The sequence below is a fragment of the Anopheles arabiensis genome, chromosome 2 (genome assembly GCF_016920715.1).
Source record: "Anopheles arabiensis isolate DONGOLA chromosome 2, AaraD3, whole genome shotgun sequence".
NCBI classification, from domain to species: domain Eukaryota; kingdom Metazoa; phylum Arthropoda; class Insecta; order Diptera; family Culicidae; genus Anopheles; species Anopheles arabiensis.
This window is the reverse complement of record NC_053517.1, coordinates 38,478,648-38,503,972: the sequence shown is the minus strand read 5'-3', so window position 1 is coordinate 38,503,972 and position 25,325 is coordinate 38,478,648. Positions and strand designations below refer to the sequence as shown.

At 47.9% G+C, this 25,325-nt stretch overlaps 1 protein-coding gene across 1 annotated transcript in view; it reads left to right on the top strand.

Annotated features, from left to right (window-relative positions):
- Positions 1-25,226, top strand: part of LOC120897306 (glypican-4) — a 59,633-nt gene extending 34,407 nt beyond the window's left edge. Inside the window, exons 3-9 of the mRNA XM_040302078.1 lie at positions 11,148-11,315; positions 20,691-20,925; positions 21,048-21,204; positions 21,303-21,569; positions 21,649-22,352; positions 22,433-22,605; positions 22,686-25,226. Of these exons, the coding sequence (XP_040158012.1) occupies positions 11,148-11,315; positions 20,691-20,925; positions 21,048-21,204; positions 21,303-21,569; positions 21,649-22,352; positions 22,433-22,605; positions 22,686-23,098 (2,117 nt within the window). The 3' untranslated portion in view covers positions 23,099-25,226. The remainder of the gene's footprint in view (positions 1-11,147; positions 11,316-20,690; positions 20,926-21,047; positions 21,205-21,302; positions 21,570-21,648; positions 22,353-22,432; positions 22,606-22,685) is intronic.
- The last annotated feature ends 99 nt before the right edge of the window (positions 25,227-25,325 follow it).

Here is a 25,325-nt window from a genome sequence, read left to right as displayed (position 1 = left end):
GACGATTGGGGCCGTTTTGTGCACACCAGCCGAAATGATCAGCCCGCCAGCCATTTGGTATGATCCATGCTCATGCCCATGAAACAGTAAAATAAGGCCCAGTACCGGACCCAGCACTCCAAGTCAGCCAATCCTCTGAAAAAGAAATCATTGCCACGGGGGACCGAGAGAGACAGAGCGTGTGATGGGTTCGGAAAATGAGACTCAAGAATGAACGGAGAAAATCCGTATCTATCTCTGCCTACCAAAGATCCAAAAATTCCTCACTCACACACATACAAACACGTGCACGTGATCATCTTGGCTTGGTGGCTCCATGGTTAGGGTGTACTGTGCATCGGCTCCTCGATCGCACGATCGATCCCCCTTTCCACCCTCGATCTCAGGTGGAGTGGCCCGCTTCCCGTCGATGAATCGTTCGCATCGTTTATTCGAGCGCACATACACACACACGCGCGCGCACACCTTTCTCGACAGAGCTCCCACAAGGGTCAGTTCTTCAGCAAGCTTCCCCTTGGGCCGGTTTGGATGGGCGATCGAAAAGGATGATGAAAGAATTTTTATTTCCCATGGTCGTTACTTAGCTCCTTCCGTCCGCGAACGCTTCGAGCCTGTTCCGACCCGCGGTACCGAAACATGTTCCTCCCTGCCTTGCATTCTTGTGTCTGTTTTTTTGTGTTATCGTTCGCGTTTCGACTTGATTCGCGAGTCCGTTTTCTCTTTGGATGGGCTGCGGTTGGGCTGCGGTTGGGCGTTGAAGCAAGCGGGATAATATATCCACCGCGCAAGATCAAGCCACGAGCGATTAGTGAAACGGTTCGGACACGATCAGGTTCGAACGCGTTGGTCTCTGTTTCTGCGCGATCGAACCTGTTGGCGGGCGATTATGCTTCATCTGTAGATGGAATCGGAACAAACCTAAAAAAAAGGTAACAGTTTACAGTAGTTGTTCAAAGTGTTTTCACATAATGCAATATTCATATTTGCAGTTTTCCCACTTTGCCACGTTTTATTGACAATATGCTGAAGTTAGTTTTAATTTCTTTTCGTCTTTTAAAAACTGCATACTAAAGATATTATTTTATCTCGCTCTCCTTATCTCTCTCTCACACACACTCTCTATCAACAATAATTTATCTCTATATTTAAAATTGTTTAATATTCCAACCAGAACGCACCCACCGTACCCCACTGAGCTTTACTGTTTCTTCAGCCCTGTATTGTGTGGTGCTGCGATCATCTTCGAACGCAAAAAAAAACTCACCCGCAAAAGGAGCTCCGCACCCGTCAGGTCCCCGGGGATGCATTGTTTACCCCGGGGTTTCGATGCTCGCCACCATTCTTTCCTTTTCTCCTGTTCGCTCACCGGCAACCCGGCAAGGTATGGCGAACCCGTGTGGTGGGTTCACCCTCTCGGGGAGGTTATAATAATCAACGCATTATTAGGCACTTTGGATTGGGCAAAAGTTGGGCTGCTGCCGGGGCGCACCAAAGAAAGATGATTTGGTATTCGGGTGAGGGGTGGGGGCAGAGCTGTGGGACGAGAAGGGGGCGCGGATCGAAATGAATTGGGCTTTTTTTATGGATCTTCGGGTTGTGCGAACGATCGCATAGCGCAGCCTGTTTGTAACGCATCGAGCAACGGGACCGAGGCCGGGCAAGGAAGGAAAAAGAAGAAAAATCCACACCGAAGTAACGAGCAACTGGAGAAGGAAGATTATAAAAACGGTTAAGAAAAATGTTAAGGCATAGTAGAAGGGTGCTGACGTAAGGGGAGAGGGTCGATAGCAGAGAAAAGGGAAGAGATAAGATGCTACACGCGAGCCTCGCGACTCGTTCGAAACAGCGCATAACACCACCACCACCGAGTGTAAACACCGTTGAAGGTAGGAGAAAGGGAGAAATTCTAGACAGAAAAAGGTACAGAGCTTATACACAATGGCACACGAATGTATGGAACCAAGGGAGAAAGGAAAATAACCCCACACACATACACACTAGACTTCCTACTGCGGTCATGGGGCGATGGAAAGTGTTGGGCGAAAGGCAAGGAAAGGAAAACCACCAACCGGAGCACACACAACCACAACCACCTTTATCGGCATTAAATTGAGCGAATAACAGCTGCATTAAAGGGTCAAAACGTTCTGACATGAATGCAGCGCCAACGAGAACGGATGGATGCTTTGCGGAGAGGGAGGTGCAACGTGGACTGGCACATGCTCTCTATCCTTGTGAAGCTAACCGTTGCTCCCGTGGCACCTACCAACAGGCAATGGGCACCCTCAGGAAGACACCTCTTGAAGGACATAGCACATCCATGCAACGCAAGCCTAAAATGTAGTCGTTGGGCGCGCAATAATGTAGCGATAAAGCTGTAAACAGAAACTGTCCATTTCCCGCCAGCAAAAACTCGACTGCGAATGAAAACAAAACTCCCAGCAACCGATGCAACTGACCGTGAAAGGATGGTTGGCGCGCGTTTTTGTGCTTATTTCACAGCTCTTGGCCAGCCGGACGCTCGTCTAGTGCCCCGTGTACTTACAGTTTTATTGTTTTATTAGTTGCGGTTGCTCGTTTTCGGTGCTTGGCTACCTTAATAAAACAAACCCGCGCACCCCCGAAAAGGAGAAGGAAGCCACGGCAGTTACGGCATTCATTTTCCCGCTTAGCTCTGTAGGCCAACATGCGATCGGTAGCCGGTGAGAACCGAAGCAACGACACTCAACGCACAGACACTCACAAAAAAAAAGACTCTTACATTTGTTATCTTTATTATGATGCGCGAGAAGTATACGCTCAAGAAAATGTGAATGGTGATCAGCGTTTTCTTTCATTGTGATCATTGTGGCTACCACCAGCACCCCGCCGTCCGTATCCTTCGACTCCCCCCATTTAAGGGTACGTCCTAAAACCCATACTTAAACGCACTGGCTGAAGCGATTATGAGTTGCATATTTTTCGAGCATTAATTCGATCGCAAGACGCTTTTCAACGGGCTTTCCTCTCTCAGTGAGCGTTCTTTATTGTTGCCCCCTTGCCCCTGCGGGTCGCTCCTCGCACGGCTCCTCCCCAAGTGCAGGTTCGGTGGGAATTTTGGTGGGATAAAAATCGTCCATCTCACGTTTGCGTCTAATCTTGGATTGTGGTGGCTCTGCCCTTTTCCCTCTCTTGTAATCAAATTTCTTGCCAGTATTTTCACAGTCGATTCCGGGTCAGGTTGGACTGTTTCTTGTTGGTGCGTTAGTGCTTGTCTTTAGCGTTACACCACACACCTCATGGCGCAGATCGAGAGCTTTGATTTCCAATCCACACAGCCCACAGTTGCTGCGCGTGTATGTAAAGTCTTGTGGCTTATTAAGCGCCTAATTGCTGACCCCCGGGTTGGAGTGCTTTTTTCCCAATTTTACACCTTCCCATCTCCCGTTTCCTACTTCCGATGGGTCGGGCAGGGGCAATCGCTTCCTTACTCTGCCGCCTAATATCTTCATTAGAAGAAGAAAACAAGACACGCGAACGCAATAGGAAACAAAGACGTTGGGAATTATGGGCATTGACGGGAAAGAAAAAACACGAACAAATCAACCCCAAAAATCCATCCCCGCCTGCCCTAATACACACACACACACACACGCACAAACAAACTTTTCTCTGACGTCATGCAGCCACAGCAAGAGCGTGAAAAATCTGGCATCCAACCCCTTTTTCGTGCCCGTGAACCTCGTCAAGAACGAACCTGGAAGCTGGAAGCGATCCAATCAACGAGTTCAACAGACTTTTCGCCCAACCTTGACGGGTGGGCCGCGCCGGTGCTTGTGAGACTGAAAGGGGAACAAATACAACAACCAAAAACTGCAACACATGACGTTTTCTGCTCAACAACGAAGGGAAAGTTGGCATTCGACCTGAGGGTGTTGTGTGCAGCACGGTTTTATCGAACAAAGTTCGAAGGGACCGAATTCGTCCTCTTGTTATGTGCTGATGGAACACTCAAGTGGTCAACGCGGGAATGCCGGTGGCATGTACTTGGCGTCGATCGTCCCCAGGATGCTGCATTATTAACAAGAGACTCTCGATTTCATTTCGTCATCCCTCAAAAGCCGATTACTTGTTGAGTGTTTGCTGAAGCTGTTAGAAGCTTTGTAATCGTTTTTTAAGGCATAAACTCGGTGTGAGATTTAGTTGTTGAAATTGCGTTCACCGCAGGAGTTCTTGCGTTACGTTGTTGCAACGTTCAACAATTAGATAAAGCGAAGGGGTGTAGTGATGATGTCATGGCAGGGAGTTGAAAGAAAACTGATGTTTGATTTAGAGTGACGAAGAATTCAACTGTTAATTTGATTGCATTTTATTTACATTTTCTAATGCTGATTTCCTGTCGCAACAAATGTTCACATTTTGAATTCGAACTCAGTTTCGTAAGATTTCTGCGTATCAATTATGTTCAATTGCCGTCACACCTCTTCTTGCCTTGACTTTTTTTCGCTCTCTGTTTTTCTGGGACGCCAAAAATTGGAACACCGAAGGTGGCAAACAGTAATTGCACTCTAAACGCAGTTTTTCCTCTAAATTTAACAATCAATTGTAAATGAGGTACGCTCTTTCGATGCGGGCCGTGCCCATCGGCCGTCGCCGGTCGGACGGACCATAGCCAAAAACCGTACCCAAACACGGGTATTTGTGACCGTGTTTGTGTGCTGTGTATGTGTGTGTGCATTCCAACAGCATTAGGCAGCATTGGGCTTTTGGTGGCCGCTCTGGCACGGGGGTTACGTGGCTGCCGCCTCCTTCTAAACCGCACACCGAGCGTGTCCAATTAAGATTTGTAGCCAGTTTTATTATTATTTCCCATTGTGTACGATTCGTTCCTGTCCCGCTGTCCCCTGTTCAGCTTCTTCACGCTCTCGTACCACCATGCTCCTTGCGCTTTGAAACTTTCGGCGTACGATTTGTAAGCGCAGACTGGATGCCCAGCTGAGGCCATTCTTTCCGATTCCGAGTTCCAAAGCGCACCAACAATTTTCCAACACACCTCTCGGCTGCACTCTCGCACTCCAGACGCGTCCGGTGTGCGTTGTTGTGTGCGTCATGTTTTGTTTCTTTTTTTCCCTTCTTCCCGAAATTCCTCCACACGTCGTCATCGATTTCAGGGAGGTGTTTTCCTGCATTTCACGCCACACCATGGTGTGGTACCTTTTTTCTCCCTATGGTATATTGTATTGGTCGCTCAGTTTGCTTAACCTTTCTTCGGGAGACCACCCGCACCACTAATTCCGCATCGATGATGAGGCTGGAATGACTTCCGATTCTCTCCTGTGTCCCGGCTTTCATTTGATGCCGGCTGGTGTGTCAATTATGATCGTGTTGGGTTATAAGTGTGTGTGTGACACCATAGGTGTGGAAAATTTACACCTTATTCTACTGCACGGGGGGAATTCCAGCAACCTAATACCGGCTTTCCTTTTTTCTTTCATTCGAAAAAGGTGCTTGCTTCTCCAACGCCTCCGGTGGCGACGTACAGCAAATCTTAATTATTATCTCAAAGGTCAACCGAAACGATCGCTAATTATTACCTTTGCGGTGTGCGGTGGTCCACTGCCTGCAGACCATCCTCTGCAGTTGTAGTTTTTGTTTTGTTTTTTGCTCCACGCGTTGTGCAGTAGGCGGATGCTGTCTGCCTCGGGTGCATCTTCTTGCACTGTGCAGGGATAATTGCTTATCAAGGTGTCATAATGACATGTAAACTATAAGGAAACGTTCGAAATTTCCCTCCAAGCGGGGAAAAAAGCGCATCCTCCCGGGGGAAAAAGGGACCTCCTTCTGCACCTTTCTGCAACCGGATGACGACGGTGTTAATGGTGATTTTTACCCTGTCTTGAGCGATACCTACTGTCAATGGTTGAAAGAACAAATTGGTTCTGACGGCAAAAATTGACTCATCTCCTTTGCAGTAAAAACACATGCACACGTGGTAGGTACGTTTGAACGGAAATAGGGAGTAAAAAAAGGAAAATCTACACTTTGCCCAGCGGCACTTTATCAGCCATTGGCAGCTTAGTTTGCTCGGCGAGTTTGTTGTCTAGCCTTTCCTGTGCAGCCATCCAGCGGCGAGCGAGATCGATTTCGAGACCGGAACGAAATTCTCAATGATGCGTTACGCACTTTACATTTTCACGCTGCCGAAAGACACCGGAACACAACAGTTTGGTCGTCAAATCTACTTTTGGACAAAGTGTTTCAAGTGTGAATGTGTCTGTGAGTGCGTGTGATCGCTTTTTAAATTGTTTTTCACGCCAGACTAATTGCTCAGTGAGTCAGGTGCGTGCGCCTATGGGCGTAAAATCGACATTATTCGAGGTGTAGGAGCCGGCGTGGCTGTTGTTTTAACAATCTCAAATTGGGTGGTGTGCTATATAGGCACCAAGGGTATTGACATTGGGGATAAACTATTTTCAAAATATCGACCACTTTCCACTACAAAAATGTAGCAGCTTTTTAAATTCATTCAAAAAGATTCATTTAAAAGGAAACTACTTTTACCCTCAAAGCGTCAGACTCCTTCCATTTGTGCCACTTACTCACGCGGTATCGTCGGTGCCGGTAGAGTGTGTGTACTTTTGCAAATGCTGACAAACATGTTTTTGAGCATCGCTTCCTGTATCCGTCGAGATCAGTTCGGCGATCAGGTCGGAATAAATCGGACCAATGATTGCTCCACTCCGAGAGGCGAGCGAGAGCGATATAGAAGAAATAAAACGGGAAGCAACGGCGGGAAAGCACAGCAGCGGCAGCAGCAGCAGTAATTTGCTGACCATCTCCCTTTCCAATGGCCGAAAAATGATCCCCGAGAAAGGCAGGAAGCATCTGGCCAAACGTTCACCGAGCACAAAGCGCACCAGAAATAGAAGCAATCATGCTCATACACGGGGCAATTGATTGAACATCGAATAGCCGGGCAAGATACGGTCGCGCATTCCTTTCGCGTGAGACTGCTCCTCCTCCCGCGTACCTTCTCGACCAGATGCTCTGCTCACGGCATTCAAATTTCCCACCGAAAGCCGAAGCGTGTATGTGTGTGTGTACGGGCAAATAAGCTTCAGCCAACTGAAAGCCAACGATATTCCACGGTGTAATTGCGAAGGAAAAGTGTACCGAACAGAACGCATTGCGTCGAATGCTCCCTCTGGCCGCAACAGTACCTAAGCAACCTAAGTTAAGATAATTTACAGCAAGATTGCTCATCCGATCGATTGCTGCCTATCCGTGCCTGCCCCTGGTGAGTTTACACCACAAGCACTCACAGGTGAGAAGCACATTTTGATGTCGTCATCTGTTGGATGTTATTAAAGTAAGAATAGAAGAAAAGACTGAGACAACTCACAGACCACCATTGAAGAGGCTGGCCGGGGCGACGACACGTTGCTGTGAGGATCGAGGAATTTGTTCCACGGACTTCTATCGGACTTTCCGTTGCTGCAACTGCGCAGACGAGATATGTAGCAAGTACCAGTGCCTCATATTTCCCAAAAATTTTCTCGCTTTAGCGTAATTTAAATTGAATGAATGCCCAGATTTTGTATCGATTATCTATTTTGAAACATGCCACTAGCACAACCAAGCGATCAAATATGCATAAGCAAAGGGAAAACTGTTTCCGTTCCGTGCCTACGGTACATCATCGTCCAGCATGCAATCCCCTCACGGTGATACTCCGTTTCCCGCATGTAAAAAGCTAAAAATATTCTCATGCCAAGAGAAAACAGAAAACGGCTCTTCGCGGTAGCGGCACTTTCCAACGACGGGCTGCAAGTGTCATCTTGCGGTTTCGGTTTTGGCTCATTGACCCAAAATTACTGCACTTCCTCATCCAAAAATAGTGTGTATCTGCATTACTGCCGCAGAATGTGTCTGTATTTTACGAAGTGAAAAGAATGATCAATTTGGAAATCTTACGTTTAGATGAAGTCGTGTTTCGCAACAATTCAAAAGAGTTCAGTACAAATCAAGTGGTACAGAAGTGGCGATGCAACTCACCGACCTGCAGTATCTAAGCGTTATGTTCATTCTGCAAAATTGAACCTATTTAAAACGTGTTTTTTTTTTCAACTCCAAAATTACAGCATCGTTGGTTGTATAGAGAGTGATGATGAATTTTTCTTTATGCACAAAGCTAACTAGTTTATTTAGCCCGTCCCGGAAAGTGACCCCGATCGGGCAAGGCGGGAAGAGGTGCAAGAGTATCGGAATTCCTGCGCCAGTGTTTATTTAAAACGCACAAATGTCTGGCCCTGACGCTCTCGGCGGGAAGAGAAGAGAGGGAAAAAATATACAACCACGCTCGCTCGCTGCAAACTCCTGGCGTGCTGTGTGTTGCATGTTCTGCGCTGGCCTGTGCAGACCGTGGAGCCATTTCACCATTATTCTTGTTTAATTTAAATTCCCGGAAATTACTTTCATCTCTCCTATCCCACTCGCTTTCCTATCGTTCTTGCTTTCTCCTAGCATAAGTTGCTGGCTTATTTTCGGTGCGTAGTTAAATATCATGATAATCATTCTCTTGAGAAAGAAACTCCTGTGCGCTAGTGGAGGGTCTCCGGAAAATCGGAACATATGTTGCTGCGCTAACGAAATTCTTCCTCCGTCGGATTTTGGACATGTGTGCGAGCAACATAAGACAGGTGTAGCCGTGGGTCGGTCTACATTCTGTGCACACCGATCTGCTGCGATCTACGTGTGGAAGTGATCATTCCCTGATAGGCTTTCCCGCCAGACGGTTTGAATATTTTATACCCGCAACGGTTTCCATCTTTTATGGTTGATTTGCACCACCAGGTTTTCCAAATTCGAGACATGAATTATTAAAAGCTCATTTTGGATCAACTTCAGCTCTGTCTAACAGCGGGTCGCTGGTAACCGCTTGAAAGTATGGATTAGGTTTGATAGATTTGCGGCCTGCTACCGCTGCTGCTGTGCATTATTTTGTCGCACAAGAATCGTTAGGTCGCCGGGCGCCCTAAATGGTCGTGTGGGATTAAGTAGCATTTTACAAGCTTAAAGATACATCATCCCCCGTATTGGGTGGGATTAATGCGCACGGTTACTATCGCCCAACGACTCTATTCCGTTCAATTCCGTTCAAAACCCTTCCCCTGCAAACTAGACACTCCGGGCGGAATCTTCTCAAGAAACGACAAAGTACTGTAGCATTCGCTGCTCTCAAGCTTAATCGATCGATCTTCCGTCTTAACCGTCTTTAGACATAGCGTCGTAAAGAAACGAGAACCCGGTTAAATTGTTGGGCACGATATCGCCAGGTTCCCACCGAATTCCATCCTTCTCCACAGTGGCCACACAGCCTACGGTGCCATGGGAAATGGGGGATATGGAGACTTGTGCGCGCTCCATTGGGTTTCTGCGTGCGGGCGATAGTTATGTTTCGGGCTTTTTTTTATACTCCACCACTCATCGTCCAGGTGTTAATAGGTACGGGCTTTATTAGGCACTAGTGACATAGCTGAAGACGGTATGCCTCTCTCTAGACACACACAGACACATACTGGAGGTAGAAGTCGAGTTGTGTTCATTTTATTCTCTGTCGAATCGATTCAAGTTTTGTTACCCAATACGTATACGTACCAGGGATAGCACGGTAATTATAACCACTTAATGAGACCAACAATGGGAAGAACGCGTCTTTGTCGCTGCGGTTGGCGTAGGGACGAAAATGGCCGATGATGGCGCCCTTACCGCCGCTTCTGACATATCCTTCTCCACCATCCTACATAGTACGCCGGAGATGGAGCGTGTGTGCGTGCGTGTGCCGTACTCCAAGATGTCCACGGCGTTAAAGAAGCCGTTATCTTTACGATACACGGCGGAGAAGCTTTAATGGGTGTGTGAGTGTCGATGGTTTCGCTCTGTCTCTTTGCCAACCCTGTACAACCGTCGCGCAGGTCCGTCAAACGGCGAGCGACGTGCGTTCTCGTGTGGGAATTCTCTTCATTAGCCAGCTCATAAACACACATTAGACATCCAGCCCAGCAATACCTTTAGAGGTTGCGCCTTCAAAGAATGCGATGAAACTGCTGGCGATTATCGACGGCTTTTCTGTGCGATTTCCTTACAGCTCCCCAACGCCCAAGTCGATGCACTTTCGATGAGATAATGTATTTAACCACGCAAGTAGTTACGATAACAGTGTGTTGCGAAAGATTCTTTCATTTGTCTTCTCTTTTCTCGTGCTTCCGGAAGCGCCCCAGCTTTCCTTTCCGTTTCTGAGCACTGAGCAAACATACTTGCGCTTTTGAGTAACTTCCACCGGGTGACACAGCACCGTTTGTGTCTCATGCATTGGAACAAAAGTAGCCGCCATCCCCGTTCCCGTCTTCTCTGTGTGCTCGATGGAAAGAGGGCAAGCATACACATACACACACACTAATGCCACATTATACATGCAGCGTAAAATGGTGTCTGTAATATTCCGACGGAATGAACATTTCCTCGGGACTGAGTAAGGAAGCATCGCTTTCAGCGGAGACACCTGCGGGAAACAAATAGAGTTGCCCTTTGATGCGGAAGAACAACATTTCCCCCTATTTGGGGACCCTTTCGGCGGTACCGAGGAATGTGGCTAATCTAGGTGGCAAAGCACCTACCCCCGACAAACATTTGTCGACTGCGCGCGGGTGTACAGTTTGTGTGGAAGCTTTCTCGAATGTTTCCGCCATCCGATCTGTTTGCGAGGCGTCGTGCCGACAAGAAGCGGGTCTTTCCTGCTTTCCCAGTAGTATGCACGGTATTTATTCACCTTTTGTAACACATTGCCGCCGTTACAAACATACACCGCCGCTGTGTACCAATTAAACCAAGCAATGTAAATTAATTGTAGATGCCGTTTAAATTAGAGAACGATTGAAGAATGCATGCTCTTCGCTATCCGCGCTGAGGGGTAAGAGATTTGCGCTGGGACAGTTAGTTTATTGCTGCAGCTATGTTTTTTATAGAACCTTAGTCTTCAAGAATGTGAGCTAAAAAGCAAATACAATGCTTCCGTTCTTTTGGAGTTTCCCGCCTCCGCGGTAGATAATCTATGTTAATTATTAAAGAATGTTGTTAAATAATGCATTATGTTTTGCCCTTCTTTCCAGATCTAAACCTCCGACACTGCGAGGTGCCACCGGGCGGTGGAACCTGCTGCACGCAGATGACCGAGCACAAGCTCGCCCTGCACACTAAAACGATGGTTGAGCGCAACATCAAAGACAACATCTCCAAGCTCTCGTCCGTGCTCGGCACCCGGGCTCAGCGTTTCAACGGTAAGTCAGACAATGGCCAGTGCCGCAGGTTCATCGTGTGTGTTCCATATTTGTGGCAAAATGGCACGCGTAATTAATGCACCGGCACGGTGACACTACCGACGTGCAACGCTTGTACTGCACGACAGGCATGTATGTATGCGCCCGATTGCATTCCAGCAGCATGTTACACTGTTCACTCGGTATGAAAATGGTAACGCTTGTTTCTTGTGGACGAACCTGGGGAATCACTCATGTACTCGCTTTTAATCCAGATAAGGCACCATGCGGAGTGCAGCCATGCGCACATAAGCACACAGACGATACACGATGTCCAACAGGTGCTAAATTGGCCCTACTTGGCTAACAATTAATGGCAGCTAAATTTGTACAACAAGCATTCCCTCCGTAACGACTCCGTACGCCGACAAAGTCGACCGATGTCCGGAAACAGATGTTGTCCATAAATGTCAACTTCATCGATTCGGCCCGATCTATTGAGCCAATCAGCTGTGTTGGGACATGCGCGTTGGAAAGTGTATTTTGTTTCACTTTATATGCATCAACCATTTCCATGGGTGTTTCCTTTTTAGTAGCCTAATGGCTAAATTAGCACGCTTTGTGATTGTGCACATGGTAAGCGATCGCCATCGCTCACGATCTCCTGTCCCAGGCAGATTGTTCCATTCCATTTACGTATGCTCCAGGCATGCTGTTGATGGTTTGTGTAGCATTCGATCGGAAAAGCAGCAAAGCTGGAAGCGTGGTTCGTTCGCTCAACGAATGACACTTAGCGTGAGGCATCTACAATTTCCATGTCACTGGCACGTCAACCTGCCACCCTAGACGGTGGAGAATTTCTACTCCATTTTACTGTGTAGCGATGAAAAACGTTCTCCCTAAAGTAGATAACTCTGCTTGTACACATTCCGCGTTGGTCTACATTCCGTGTATCGAGTAACAACATCTGGTTGTCTGGACGCATGTCCAGATGGGTCTGGCCTCCTATGCGCGCCCTCCCGTCTTCCCGGTACGTCCGGCAGCGGTACAGCAACGAAGATCGCTCGAAGTGTAATCTGTGTTGACACGTTGCCTCACAAAATGGGACCACAAATTTGCCTGTCAAGCCTTGACACCTTGTGGGTCCGGGCTTTTGAAGATTGAAGGCTTTCGTGCTCGGAGCAATCGGTTCTCCCTCGTGCAATCATCCATTGTGTTAGCTCAATCGTTCGTCTGGGACGTGCGATTTGGTGTGATTTCTCTTAACAAGTACCGGAACGAAGTACGAGCTGCCGGACATTCGGGGCAGGGCGTAGCTCTGATGGCAATTCCGGCCAGCAAAGGGAGAGCCTGAACTGTGCAAACCGTGCGCAAGCTGCAAGCCGCCGACTGGATGACTTCAGGTTCGTTTAGTCAGCATCAACGAATGGTGCTGTAATTACCGGATGCGTTACGTGAGACAATGGAGGTCCAATATCAACCTTCGAGTGTTTTTTGTGGATGAGTACAACTTAATCCATAGCATCCAATCACGTTCCTCGAGAATTGTTTAAACAAAAATAGGGAGCGAGAGAAAGAGAGGAAGGAAGGGAGAGAGGAGAGAGAGGTACTGGTCACCTCACATTTTTTCTCGGGTAGCTTGATTTGCTTATCTCAACAGCTTGGCGACTCCACTCAAGTACCCTGTTGGCCGCTGATCCTCTTCACCACATTTTTTCGTCCCTTCCAACCCGTATGCCTTCCCATTGCTTCCTCTTCATATTTGTCATCCAGACTGAACCGCGCAAACCATACGCTGGTACGTGTTTGCCCAAGTGGCCCCCGTAAACTGCACCGTGGAATCCGTTCTTGTGTAATGTTTGGCATTCTACACGGCGTTGTAAATTCCCAACCTCCATTATCGCCCATCGTCGGCACGTACCTCGCGCCCATCTCCTGCTCACCTCGTTGCGTGGAGGATCCATTTGCGATCGGATGCGATCGACGGGTCGGTGATGGAGGTAGGTTGAAAGACCACCGGTGAGCGTCTGCCGTACAAGTGGATAAGCGAGTGCACCTTGGAGAGAGAGAAACGGCCCGGGAATCGGTGTGGTGGGGTAAGATGTGCCTAGAAAGGGACGACGCGACGGACTGTGTAACATGGGCTAGACTGATCTAAAGTTTGTTTAGCTAACCGGTCGTTGTCGTCCGTGGCGTTGTGTGGTGTCACCGAATCGTTAGAATTGTGTGGAATGCGGAAGATCCAACAACGAAACGAAGAAAAGGGGGAAAACGACAAAAACCGAAAGGCAGTGTACTCTGTCAATTGCTGGTGGTATTTAGGAATTAAATAACAGACGTCAGCAAGAAAACAAGAGCGCGATGATCGATACAAATTTGCCCACTGTCTGGGCTAGAACGAGAATGTTCCTGGTGATTATACGATCACACCTTTCAGCGTGTGATGGAAACTTTTTAATCAAACTGTAAATCAACATCCAGAACCCAAATTGTGGCTGTGGATATATATATCCAAAGCCATTCTTCAGTTCCGTTGCAATGAGAGTTGTTTACTTGTGCCCCGGTGTGAATATAAACTGAACTGGGAAGCTAAGATGAGTAAGTGAACATGCCCGAGGTGCATTCAAAAGATTCATTATCGTTAAAGCTTCTTCGTCTCTAGCTTAACATCGTATATGCATATGATGATCCATTTCCTCATTCCCAACCTCGTCGAAGCTACCCAAACGCATACGAGGCGCGAGACAGGCGTGGTGACAGAAATTTGAGCATAAGAGAAAAAAGGAACCCAAGCGGAAGGAAGGGAATTGGAGTTTATTTGTATTTGGGTGTGGAGCGGAGAATGCCACCAACACTCTCCCCCCCCCTCCCCCTTCTCCTTCCTTGTCATCCTCCACCAAACTCTAGCTTCGAACCCTCGGAACGCATTCCATGCTTCCCACCGACGACCATCGATCCTGCCGAAAGATTTATCATTTACTTTCGCCTGGGCGGGCCTGGACGGAACGCTTTCCTTCTCGTTGACGGTCGGGTTAGCTAGGGTTAACCGGGTTTCTGTTTGTACAAACCCCTCGCACGGTCTTCCACCGGCTTGCCGGTCGATTCGTTCCCGATTTTTTGCTTCTTGGAAGTGCCGGACCAACATGGAGGAAGTAATAGAGGACATCATGCTCCTCCATCTCGCGTTTGCGTTCTACGCACGGTTCAGGCTTGGCCGCATCGGTGTGTTTGTGTGTGTGTGCCTGTGGTCATATAACACTGGCTCGTCCGCTGAGCCCCACCAATGCAGCAGTAGCCGCTGGTGATGGTCTTTAAACGCACACAGAGCAGCGCAGTCGCTTCGCAAACTGCTGCTGCTGCTGCTGCTGCTGGTGCTTAGGATGTGATGGGTTGGCATTGTTTACTTTAGGCAATCGCATCGCGAGTTCCGACGGCTTCCGATACTGCCACAAACCCTACCTCCCTGTGCCATGCGAAGCGACTTCGATGAGCGGTAGCCACACAGTATAAACCCGGTGGTACAGTGTGTGCTGCCGGTCTGTTGCACCCCGCAGAGGAGATGCATGTTCAATTTCCTTCTCATGCATGCCCAACACGACGGGACAGGGAAAGCAATGGGTAATGGGTGATGGAGGTACAGGCCCGCCGAGCTGGCGACACTCGGCCATCTATCCCAAGATTCCTTAGCTCCATCATGGTATAGCAAGCACGTTCAACGCCTCCTCCGTCCGGGTGACGAAGAAAACTAGTGGCAGTTCGTTAGGTTCATACTTTTCCAGTTTACATTTTCAATGTTTTTTTATGGCTTCACGATGCCCTCGCGTAGGGGTGATGATGAAAGGGGTGGTGAAGTATTGGCGGGTAAAGGACCTGCGCTGGTCAGGTTCTGGTGTATATAGTCGTGGTTTATTTATCTTAACATCTTTCTCCCTCCCTGCCTGCAGACGGGGCAGGTTCAGTAAGCTGTCAAAGACACTATTACAATTGAAGTCATTTTATTGTACGATACGGGTCCGGTGCAGTATAATGAGTCATGTATTTAAGATACTTAAAATAGGGTTTCTAATTTCTAAATTGAATCTCAAGACGTTTCTACAATATGCAAAAGGCTTAAAAAAGTGTCATTAACACGACACTATAAAAATATATCTATATCAACTGTGCACCTTCCGCATGCATTCCATCCAAGAGTTTACGGGAAGTTGTGCCGTGCCGTTGGAACGGTGGTGAGACCCGTCCAATTTATTCATAGCTTGCCGTTTTTTACGCTCCATTTTAATGACATTTCGATCGGTGGCTATTAACCCGATCTCCCGACCTTTTTTTCCTTTACTCGCGATACACACCACATCGTTCCGCGCGGGATGTGTGATTTTATTATCTGTGTTCGCCCCTACCACTGTCAGCGTGTGTGCCGTTTTGTAGGGCTGCGGGAACCCGATTACCTGTTGTGCCGCGGCAGTGACGGGTAGCTGATCAACCCACAGCCAACCCCCATGCCAGGGACAGGAGAAGCGACGTCGCCTACGACGTTCTGCACGGTCGTACAACACTAGAGATGGCACCAGTGAAGCCATTTTTCAAAGCCAACGAAATTGTCTCCTGCATTCTCTTGCTGCCGTGACCGTGCCACATGCACATCATCGCATCATTTGCATCGTTGGAGCAGTTGAAAAACCCGTTGTGTGCACCTGGCTCTCCAACATTACGGGGTACACTCTGTCTGTCTCTATTTCTCTCCCCCCAATGTAGTGAGTGGTTTCATTTATCCTTAAGTGCTGGGTCGGGATAAATGATTTCCAATGGACCAGTGGATTGCCTTCAAAGTTGGGGCATGCTGGTAGGGGAGGGGGGAGACACTGTGCGCCTGAGTGAATATTTTATAGGCAATGAATATCAATGATTTAATGATAATGAAGATAGTACCTGGTTGCCAGGAGAAAATGAACATCGGTGTCTTCGGTCCTCGGCCGACCATCCTGCTGCTCTTCTGCGTGTAGGTTGCTGCAGCACCTACACGTCAGATCAGCTTAAACCACCACCCCTTGCGTCCTTCTGTACAGCATAAAGTAATTACATACAGTCACAAAAAAGGCAACGACTCAAAAAAAACATCCCACTTGATGACACTGGCCTCTTTGTCACTGGTGGCAAAATGTGTCCTTCGGGGGGGCTTGATAATTTTCAAACCACAACACGTCCCCAAGCTGTGTAGGAAGTTGGTTCATTAACTTTGATATCGTACATCAGTTACTGGCGGCATCTGGAAGCCACTCACCACGTGGCTTGTTTCAGAATTGACCACGGCCACGACTACTGAACTTTAAATTATACCTTCAGCGACAATCGCTTATTGTAGCAACTGTTTTGTTTGCCGGATGCCCTAAGCTATGCTGCCTAATTTGCTATTCTGAGCTTCGATGTCGCGTTCATGCGCCGTCAGGAGAGGTAAACAGGATAAAAAGCAAGCGACATCCCACGATTGGCGCCCACACGCCCATCACAATGCATCAACGGTAAACCCTGTGTGTGTGAAGATTTTTGACGATCCCACCATCAGGTCGTGATATTTCCATAGGATAGAAATGTTACGTTAATCTAGCAGCTTAATATGTACAAGTCAAAAATTAAGACAAACTATTTGTTGCTACCCGTTGCCCAAGCAGTTGGGAAGAATTACAATCCAACCAACTCCCCGACTCCGACAGGGTACAGCATCTTCCAGGTTAAAGCTCTAACTCCTAACTACAGCTTCCACAGCCTAATGCCGTGCTGCTACTTCATCGATTCCAGTACCCCATTGATCATTAATTCCTTTTTGTGTATGACATCTACTCCTTCACCATATCGCACTTTGTCCTCATCTCTTCTCATTACCAACGATTTCGAATCCCATGCAAGGTAGTCTTGCACCATCCTACCTGTTGTGTTGTCTTACTGCATTACCGTAACCTGTTGTCAACGACCATATTCGGCACTGGCTTCCGTTCCCCGGCCAACAGGTGGTGCCTTACTGTCCCAATACCCCACGCTCTACCCGTTTGCAACGCGGGCCGGATCAGGTGACGAGCAGCGAGTGATGAGGCAGCTGACATTTTGGAACTATTTTTCTTATTTTGTTTTTGGCTAGAGAAATCACCATAAAACAAAAGTATGACACCGAAGCCCAAACCCGCCACCCTGTCAATGGACCGTTTGGAGAAGAATGGTAAAGACGTATAATAATAATACCCTAATCTGCCCACACCCTCTTGTCTTGAGGTGCTCGCGCGCGCTGTGGACCATCGGGACACGGAACACACGGAGTGTTACGGTGGTTGGGAATGTTGCTCGATCATTCCACTACTTCCTCGCTCTCGTCCCATTCCCTGCCCTGGAATCTGGCAAGCTGGGCAACCATCTCACTTTTGGGCCGCCAGCAACAACTACTGGTGCGCCGCTGGGAAACGGACAGCAGTTTCGTCGACTCTGTTTGCATATTTCATCCGGATAATTGAAATAATATGTTAATTTGGCTGCTAATAATGACAAACGATGGGAACCCCGCGTTGAGCGTTGAGTTTGCGTTCGGTGCCCGAGCCCGGGACAGACTTCAGTTCACCCGTTTCGGAACCGACCGGTCAACCGGAGCAGGACCCTGCACGAGGGAAGCTTTTCGTATGGTGTGTCTCTTTTAACTCTTGCTTTGGGGTTGCTGGGTCGCGCTTACCGTTTGACCGATGGCGTTAAGTGGAGGTACGTTTGTCTTCGAGCGCGGTTGGGTGTTTTGAATGTTGCGAATACCTACGCGACTTTGAGGTGTTCGATCCGATCGTGTTCGGTGTCTGTGTCCAGGAGCAGCATTTTAGAAAGGCATGATACACTATTTTCAAGGGTTGTTTTCTGCTCTGCTTCCTGTGCCGAAATCTCGATTATGAAGGTAATGTTCATAAAACGGGCACCCAAACACAGTGCCCGATCGCAGTACCACGCTCCCTGTTGCACATTTAAGTTTCGCCGTAACAACGGAACCGAAATGATTTAACCAGAACCATCAGTCTGATTCGAGTTGCAATTTAAACCAATCAAGCATCCAAACGGTCACTTTGGTCGTAAAGCTCTAACGATCTCTGCACCGTCTGCAAACGACGAGTGGTGGTCGTCTATTTTATTTTGTTTTTTGTTTTGTTTTTAGTAGGCGTTTCGAATTATTAACCACGATGGCGACGGCGTCGGCAATCATTGTCAGCTAAGTGCCTGCCAAACTTTGCCCCATCCGCAATGACGTCAGTTTAGCAGCCGTCCTCGGGGAGGCATTGTGGTGATCATTGTGTTGTTGTTTTTTTTTTGTGTGAGAGATATTGCATTTCATGTTGGTCACCCGTCTTTTTGTCGTCCGTTCGGCGAGTCAATTTTGTGTTCAAATTTATTTATCAGTGTGGGAGAACTTGTTTTGCCGGTGATGTCCCTCCAACAGCAGCAGCAGCAGGGGGTGATGGGGGTTCGTTTCTGCGCGCGTTTGACACTTTCTGATGCGGTTTCGATTAGGTTACTTCGCTGTGTTGTCGCACGTTTTTTTGTGCCCTTGTGTTGGCTATCTTCGGAAGCATTTTCGTTCGATTTGTCATCGCGAAGAAGCCTGAATGTCATATCAATTTATCTGATGTTAGAATATTCTTCCAATCGGTGGGCAGTTTCCAGGAGTGCAAGTATAGTATCATGTGTGGCTATGCGTGTTTTGTGTGTATGGCCAATAGCTAATTTAGTCTTCCAGACATCAAGACAGTAAAGCCACACAACGAACGATCATCATCATATTCCTGGCACGATCGCACGCAACAATGAATGATCGGACTTTAGGGTTTGAAATGTGTTCGTGCAAAAAGCAGGCACACGACATTTCACAAGAGCAATTCCCCGAAGCCTCAAACGCGACGCAATGCATTTTCAACGTAGAAGCAAATGGCCAAGAAAGCAATATGCAAAACTAAAACCGATCGAAATGATCGATATGCGTACATGCATACGAACATTACATTATGGTTGCTAGATAATCATTCCCATCGTGTCGCTCACTTGTCTGGCGAATGGTCGTAAATATTTTGTATCGTGATTCTTCGATCGTGTCTATATGTGTGTGTGTGTGTGAGAGAGACAGAGACAGTTTAACAACATCGTCTAAAGATGGAAGCGGCCAGATGTTTTCAAAGACACTGAACTTTGTCCTACTTTAACCGGTGCTGGGCGATCGGTGCAGCCGCAGTGTGTACTTTATTATGTTTATACCATTTTAAAAGTGTTAGACCATTAAACTTTTTTCTCCCATGTTTTATCCATGTTAAAATGATCTCAATCTGTGTATGACACGAGAGCACACCAAGGCGTTGGTTAATTTGTGTCATACACCGACAGATAATTAAGCCTAATTTGACTTCCTCCACAGTCCATCATTTCAATCTCACACTGACAACACCATGGACTCGATGTGATCTTGCGCGGCCTCTTGGGGAGAAGAAGATGCTCACTGAATGGTGCTTTTAGTGCTTCTATGAATTTCTTCGATAAATCAGAAATCTGATACAGTTCCGGGGAGGTGCGCGCGGAAACACCCGATCGTGACAGATGGCACCGCCGCAGCGTTAGCTGCGTGGTGCGATTAATTAAATCTTGATACGAAAAACGATTTCCAGTGGCCGCCGGGTGTGGTAAAACCAAATTAATAAAAAAAAGAGCGAAAGAAATGGAACTTACCGGCGTTACGGCGACGTTTGACTTAAACCACGATCGTCCGACATCACGCTGAAAGTCGATTGATATCTTCTTGCAAATGGACGATCCAATAGGCAGCACACGCCGTCGCTTCACGATCCTATCCGCGCCTATGGAGCGGCTCACAGGAGGACGATGGCACGGCAATTTATTTCTTTATTTTGTCTAATAAATCCCCCCGTCTTTCCAACATCCTCAAACCAAAATCTTGCCCGTCCATTGGGCAGGTCGTCTCGCGCCTCTGGTCGGCGGGAAGACGTTGTGTCCTCGGTGAAATCAGATAAACAATACGCGCATCATATGTGTGCGTGTGTGTTGTGTGCTCGGGGCCTCCCGCGGATCGATGAGATCATGCCTAACGGGGCACCGGCGAGGCACCCTATTGATAGGTTTTAATTTGCTCCAAAATCGCACATCTGTAAATCAGATGCTCTCGATCGCAGGAAGAAGATTTTCGCTACGCGGGAAGGGGATTGTTTCTTGTAGAATTGGAAATTGAAATGGATAATCCTGCGTTCAAACAGCTTTGCTAATAATTTAGCGGAAGCTTAAAATTCCGTTTGTGGTTAGAAATTAACAGCTTTGAATCAATTGTCTCCATCCACTCAAAAATGATGTTTATCTGTTTTTTCCCTTAATTTCTTTCAGAATTCTTCGAAGAGCTACTGGTTCAATCCAAGCACGGGTTCCACGCCATGTTTAAGCGCACGTACGGCACGATCTACGAGCAAAATTCGTACGTCTTCGCTGATCTGTTTGCTGAGCTGGAGCGCTACTATGCCCACGGCAAGGTGGACCTGTCCGAAACGATGGATCACTTCTTTAACATACTCTTCCAGAAGATGTTTACCGTGTTGAACGCACAGTACACGTTCGATAACAAGTAAGTGCTGCATTCGCTGTATCGTAAATCCCATCTACTTTTCCTCCGAGCTGCACTGACCATTAAAGGGTGTCTGGTTTGTAACCTATTTCTTTATTAAATTGTTTCTCCCTTCTACCCAGATATCTTGGCTGCGTTAGTGAGCACATGAAGGAGCTAAAGCCGTTCGGAGACGTGCCCGACATGCTGTCGCTACAGATCAAGCGTTCGTTCATCGCGACCCGCAAGTACGCGCAGGCGCTCGCATCCGCAGCCGAGGCGGCTCGCAACATGATCAATGTAAGTGTATTATGTCGCCGTGGAGGAGCTGCTCTTATTTGCCAGCCTTCCCCATCGGTTCGGTGCTTTCACTAATTTCCGTTTTCCATTCTCCGCAGGTGCGTCTGTCGGCCGAATGTACAGCAGCCCTGACCCGGATGAGCACGTGCAATGTGTGCGCCGGGCAGACCAAGAAACCGTGCGAATCGTACTGCGTAAACGTGATGAAGGGGTGCTTCCCGAGCTACGAAGAGATCGGTACGGAATGGGACACGTTCGTGAGCAAGATGGAGCGCATCGCGGAGCGGCTGCTCGGTCCGTTCAACATCGTCATGGTGGTACAGCCGATCGATGTCAAGATCTCGGAAGCGATCATGAACTTCCAGGTAGGGCAAGATCGAAGGACGCGCGTCACCTTTTGGGCAATTGCTAATAACAATAACAATTTGTCTTTCGCCTCGTTAGGAAAACGGTAAGGATATTTCCGACCGCATCTTCCAGGGCTGTGGGCAACCGGCACTGGGACGCATGCGTCGCTCCGCCAGCAAACAAGTGGCGGACAGCTTTTCAACGAACGGGTTCGAATCCCAGCCACGCTTAATTACAACGATGGGCCAACAGCAACTGCCGCTGGTGGAGGGTATCGGCCGGCGGGCGATTGCACTGCCAGCCCCCGATTCGACCGAGTCGGCCGATTCGCAGTTTACGTTCGAAGGCGAAGAGCAAGACGAGGACACTGCAGCGGACGCATCGGACAAGCGTATCAGCAAGCGGGCCGCCGGCACAAATGCAGATGGTGGTGATTCGACTAGCCGCGAGCTGAAATACGAACCGCTGCAGTTCTCGGACGGCGACGTACAGTTCACCAACAGCAACGGCCCACCGGTTAGTGGATCGACCGGCAACAGTGCCGGCAGCGGTGACAGCAGTGCTGCTGGAGCACGGTCGAATCGGCGCAAGCAAAAGGGCGGTCGGAAGCAGGCGAGCGAGCAGGACGAGCAGGACATTCAGGAACCGATGATCGATCGTATGGTGCGGGACATCCGCCAGAAGGTGAGCAACTCAAGGCGATTCTGGACCCAGCTTCCCTACATGCTGTGCAACAATGAGGAGGTTGCCGAACCGCCCGCGAACGATGCCAGCTGCTGGAACGGAACCACGGTTGATCGGTAAGTGTGTGATGTGATAATGGTGGTCTGCTTGCTCTGCGCATCATGCTAACGATAACGAATCTTCTGTCCATATTCAGCTACCAGCCTAATATTATTTTGGGCGAAACGGACACCAATCCGGAGTTCCCGAACAGGGTGTTCCAAGGGCGCCAGAGTACGATCGTGCAGCAGCAGCTGTTCATCCTGCGCACAGCCATCAGCCACCTCAGCCATGCGTACGTCGGCCACGCTGTAGAGTGGACCGATCAAGGTAAGGCGCGCAGGCGAAACAATCCAACCCATTGGACACTTTGCTAATCTATTGCTTGCACCTTTCCTTTCGCCCAACAGAGGATGGCTACTATGGTAGCGGGTCCGGTCAGGGCAGCGGTATCGATTATGAAGAAACGGCCGGATCCGGCATGGGTCTGTGGGAGATCGATGTGCGGAACGAGCGGCGACCGGGAGCGGACGACGTGTTCGTGCCACCCAAAATCAGCTTCGACAGTCCGCGCGGTCCCAGCGGTGGCATCTCCGAAATCGGCCACGGCCCAACCACCAACGATCTCGACTACACGGCATCGGCCGGCGTGCCGAGCGTTGGCGGCAGTGGGGACGCTGCGGGTAGTGGTGGTGCAGGCGGCACTAGCACCGCCGGAAGCTCGCACACCACACCGGTGCTGTCGATCGAGCGCGCGCTACTCCAATTCTTCCTGCCCATCGTAATGGCGTGGTTTGGTGGGCTGTTTGCCGAATTGCTGTGATTTGTTTCTAAACACTCTCGAACCCCGTGGTGCAACTACTACTTCTGGCAAGCTGTGAAAAGGGGCGCTCGTGCGCGGTGGACTCGTCTCGGGTCCATTTTCATCTTTCCATCCTGGGCATCCCTGCATTCTGCTGGGGATGATCTTATACATTCGGATGTGATTTTTTTCTTTCTTTCTATGAAATCGGCTCGGAATGGCTCCCCCATTGTGTACATTATGCGCAGTTGTACATGAATGCGTCTGCTAGTTGTATTTATTTTATTACCTTTTGCGAGCGCCGTAAGCAAGGATTTTAAGTTAGCAGTTTTGCTAGAAACACTTCAATCGAACGCGCTACTTAGCAGTTGTTTTTTTTTTAAGTTTATCCTCATACCATTCAACGAAGCGCACATGCGAAGAGGGGGGCATTCGAAAATTGCGAACCAGATCTGACTAACACATAGTTACACAGATATATTGGGTCCGCATTCTGGCGTCCCTTAGCAGGCACCATTCCACCAGCTTCGGCCCCGTGTTGCAAAGCAACAGAACGTACCAGATGGGCGCTGTGGCTGTGCATTTGAAAAGGTGTATTTATGCTTCTATTTCAATACTGCACACGAATGCATTTTGTTTTTTTTTAATAGAAGCTAATTTTGTTTACATATATTGGACAACATTAGCATTAATGAAACAGAACAAGAAGAAACATTAATGTGTCGGTCAGATTCCATTCTTTCCAACTTTGCATTTACTGACCATGAGATTGAAATTGATTAGATTTTGACAAGACAAACCCCAGAACAAACCACTTCCCAGAAATCAGGAGACTTCCAATCCCTGCCGGCAGATATCGAACCGAACCGGCAACAGCCGAAATCGATTTCATTACTAATATGCGTTTAGGCCTTATACATTTTCCCATCTCTAGTCAAATTGAATAGTTTAAATGTTCCCCGCGAGATGCTGTTTGCCGGTTTGTGTCGCCCTGCGCCAGCGCTCCTGGTTTCCTGGGTGGTGGTGGGAATGTTCGAATCAAGCGGTACCGAACGGTTCTCCTTTTGCGCGGTTCCCTGAACTGATTGGTTTTAGTGTGCACATTTACGCCTGCTTTCTGCTTGCTTACTGACGCTTCATTGTGATTAGTTAATATCAAATTACTGTGTTTTTTTTATCTATGTACATACGTATCATTAGATGTACTAAAGTATAAGTAGGTGATAAAACCGTAGATAGGACTGAGTAAGAAATAACGGCAAACAAATACATAAACAAAATATCATCTAACTATTAGACACCAGGAGAAGGGCGCAAATGGCATACTTCTGCGATAGATAGGGCATTGGCAGATTGGTAAATGCCAAACAAACGCAATAACAAAAAAGTGGAACACTCCCAGCCCCAAAACGATATCGAATAATCTACACCATCAGCTGCGATCGACGGGCAAACGGTGAAAAATTTGGCAAACGAAATATTTATCAATTATGTTATTTTATGCTATTTTATTGTAACGGATTAACACGTGCGCTGTACTGTTTTATCATTTAAAAAAAAAAAGTTGCACAAGCAATGCTACAGTTTTCGTTCGCACATTCGGTCCGTTTTGTAGAAAATGTAAAAAGTAACCGATCAAAACCGAGAAGAGCACATGTTGATACAGTATCGACCTCAATGCTGATAAGTGATTAGCTGTGATTCCTTTTTGCCGGACCCGGAATGCAGTTTGCTTAAGATGGCCAGTGTCCCATAGCATCCAGCAGTAGTCTGCCAATCTTTCACATTATCGATGTTGTCCAGCTCAAGAAGAACCGAACCAGGAGGGCAGGTGGAAGAGTATTAAAAACAATAGGAAAACAAATATTTCTTTTTTAACAACAGCAACAAAATTAATTGGCAAAAAAGCATCTACGCATAGGTCGGTGCTTAGGATCAGGAACGATGAGCCAAGTGAAACAGTAATTGTAAATAGAATTACAGTAATATATACTTATGCATATAGCGATATACATGCTCCAGCAACTCACTGCGGTGGGATATAGACTCCACTAGATGTATCTGAACAGCAATCGGTTTAGCACCCAGCCCGAGCACTCATGTAAGTTGTAAATCGATATGAATGAGATAAATATTGAGCAAAACCCAAGCAAGTAGTGTGTGCGTACTGCTGCTAGCACCGTAGACTGTCCGACCGAAAAAAAGCCTTTCCAAGAGTATACTAGTTGTGTAAAGCGTGGTGTTGTGA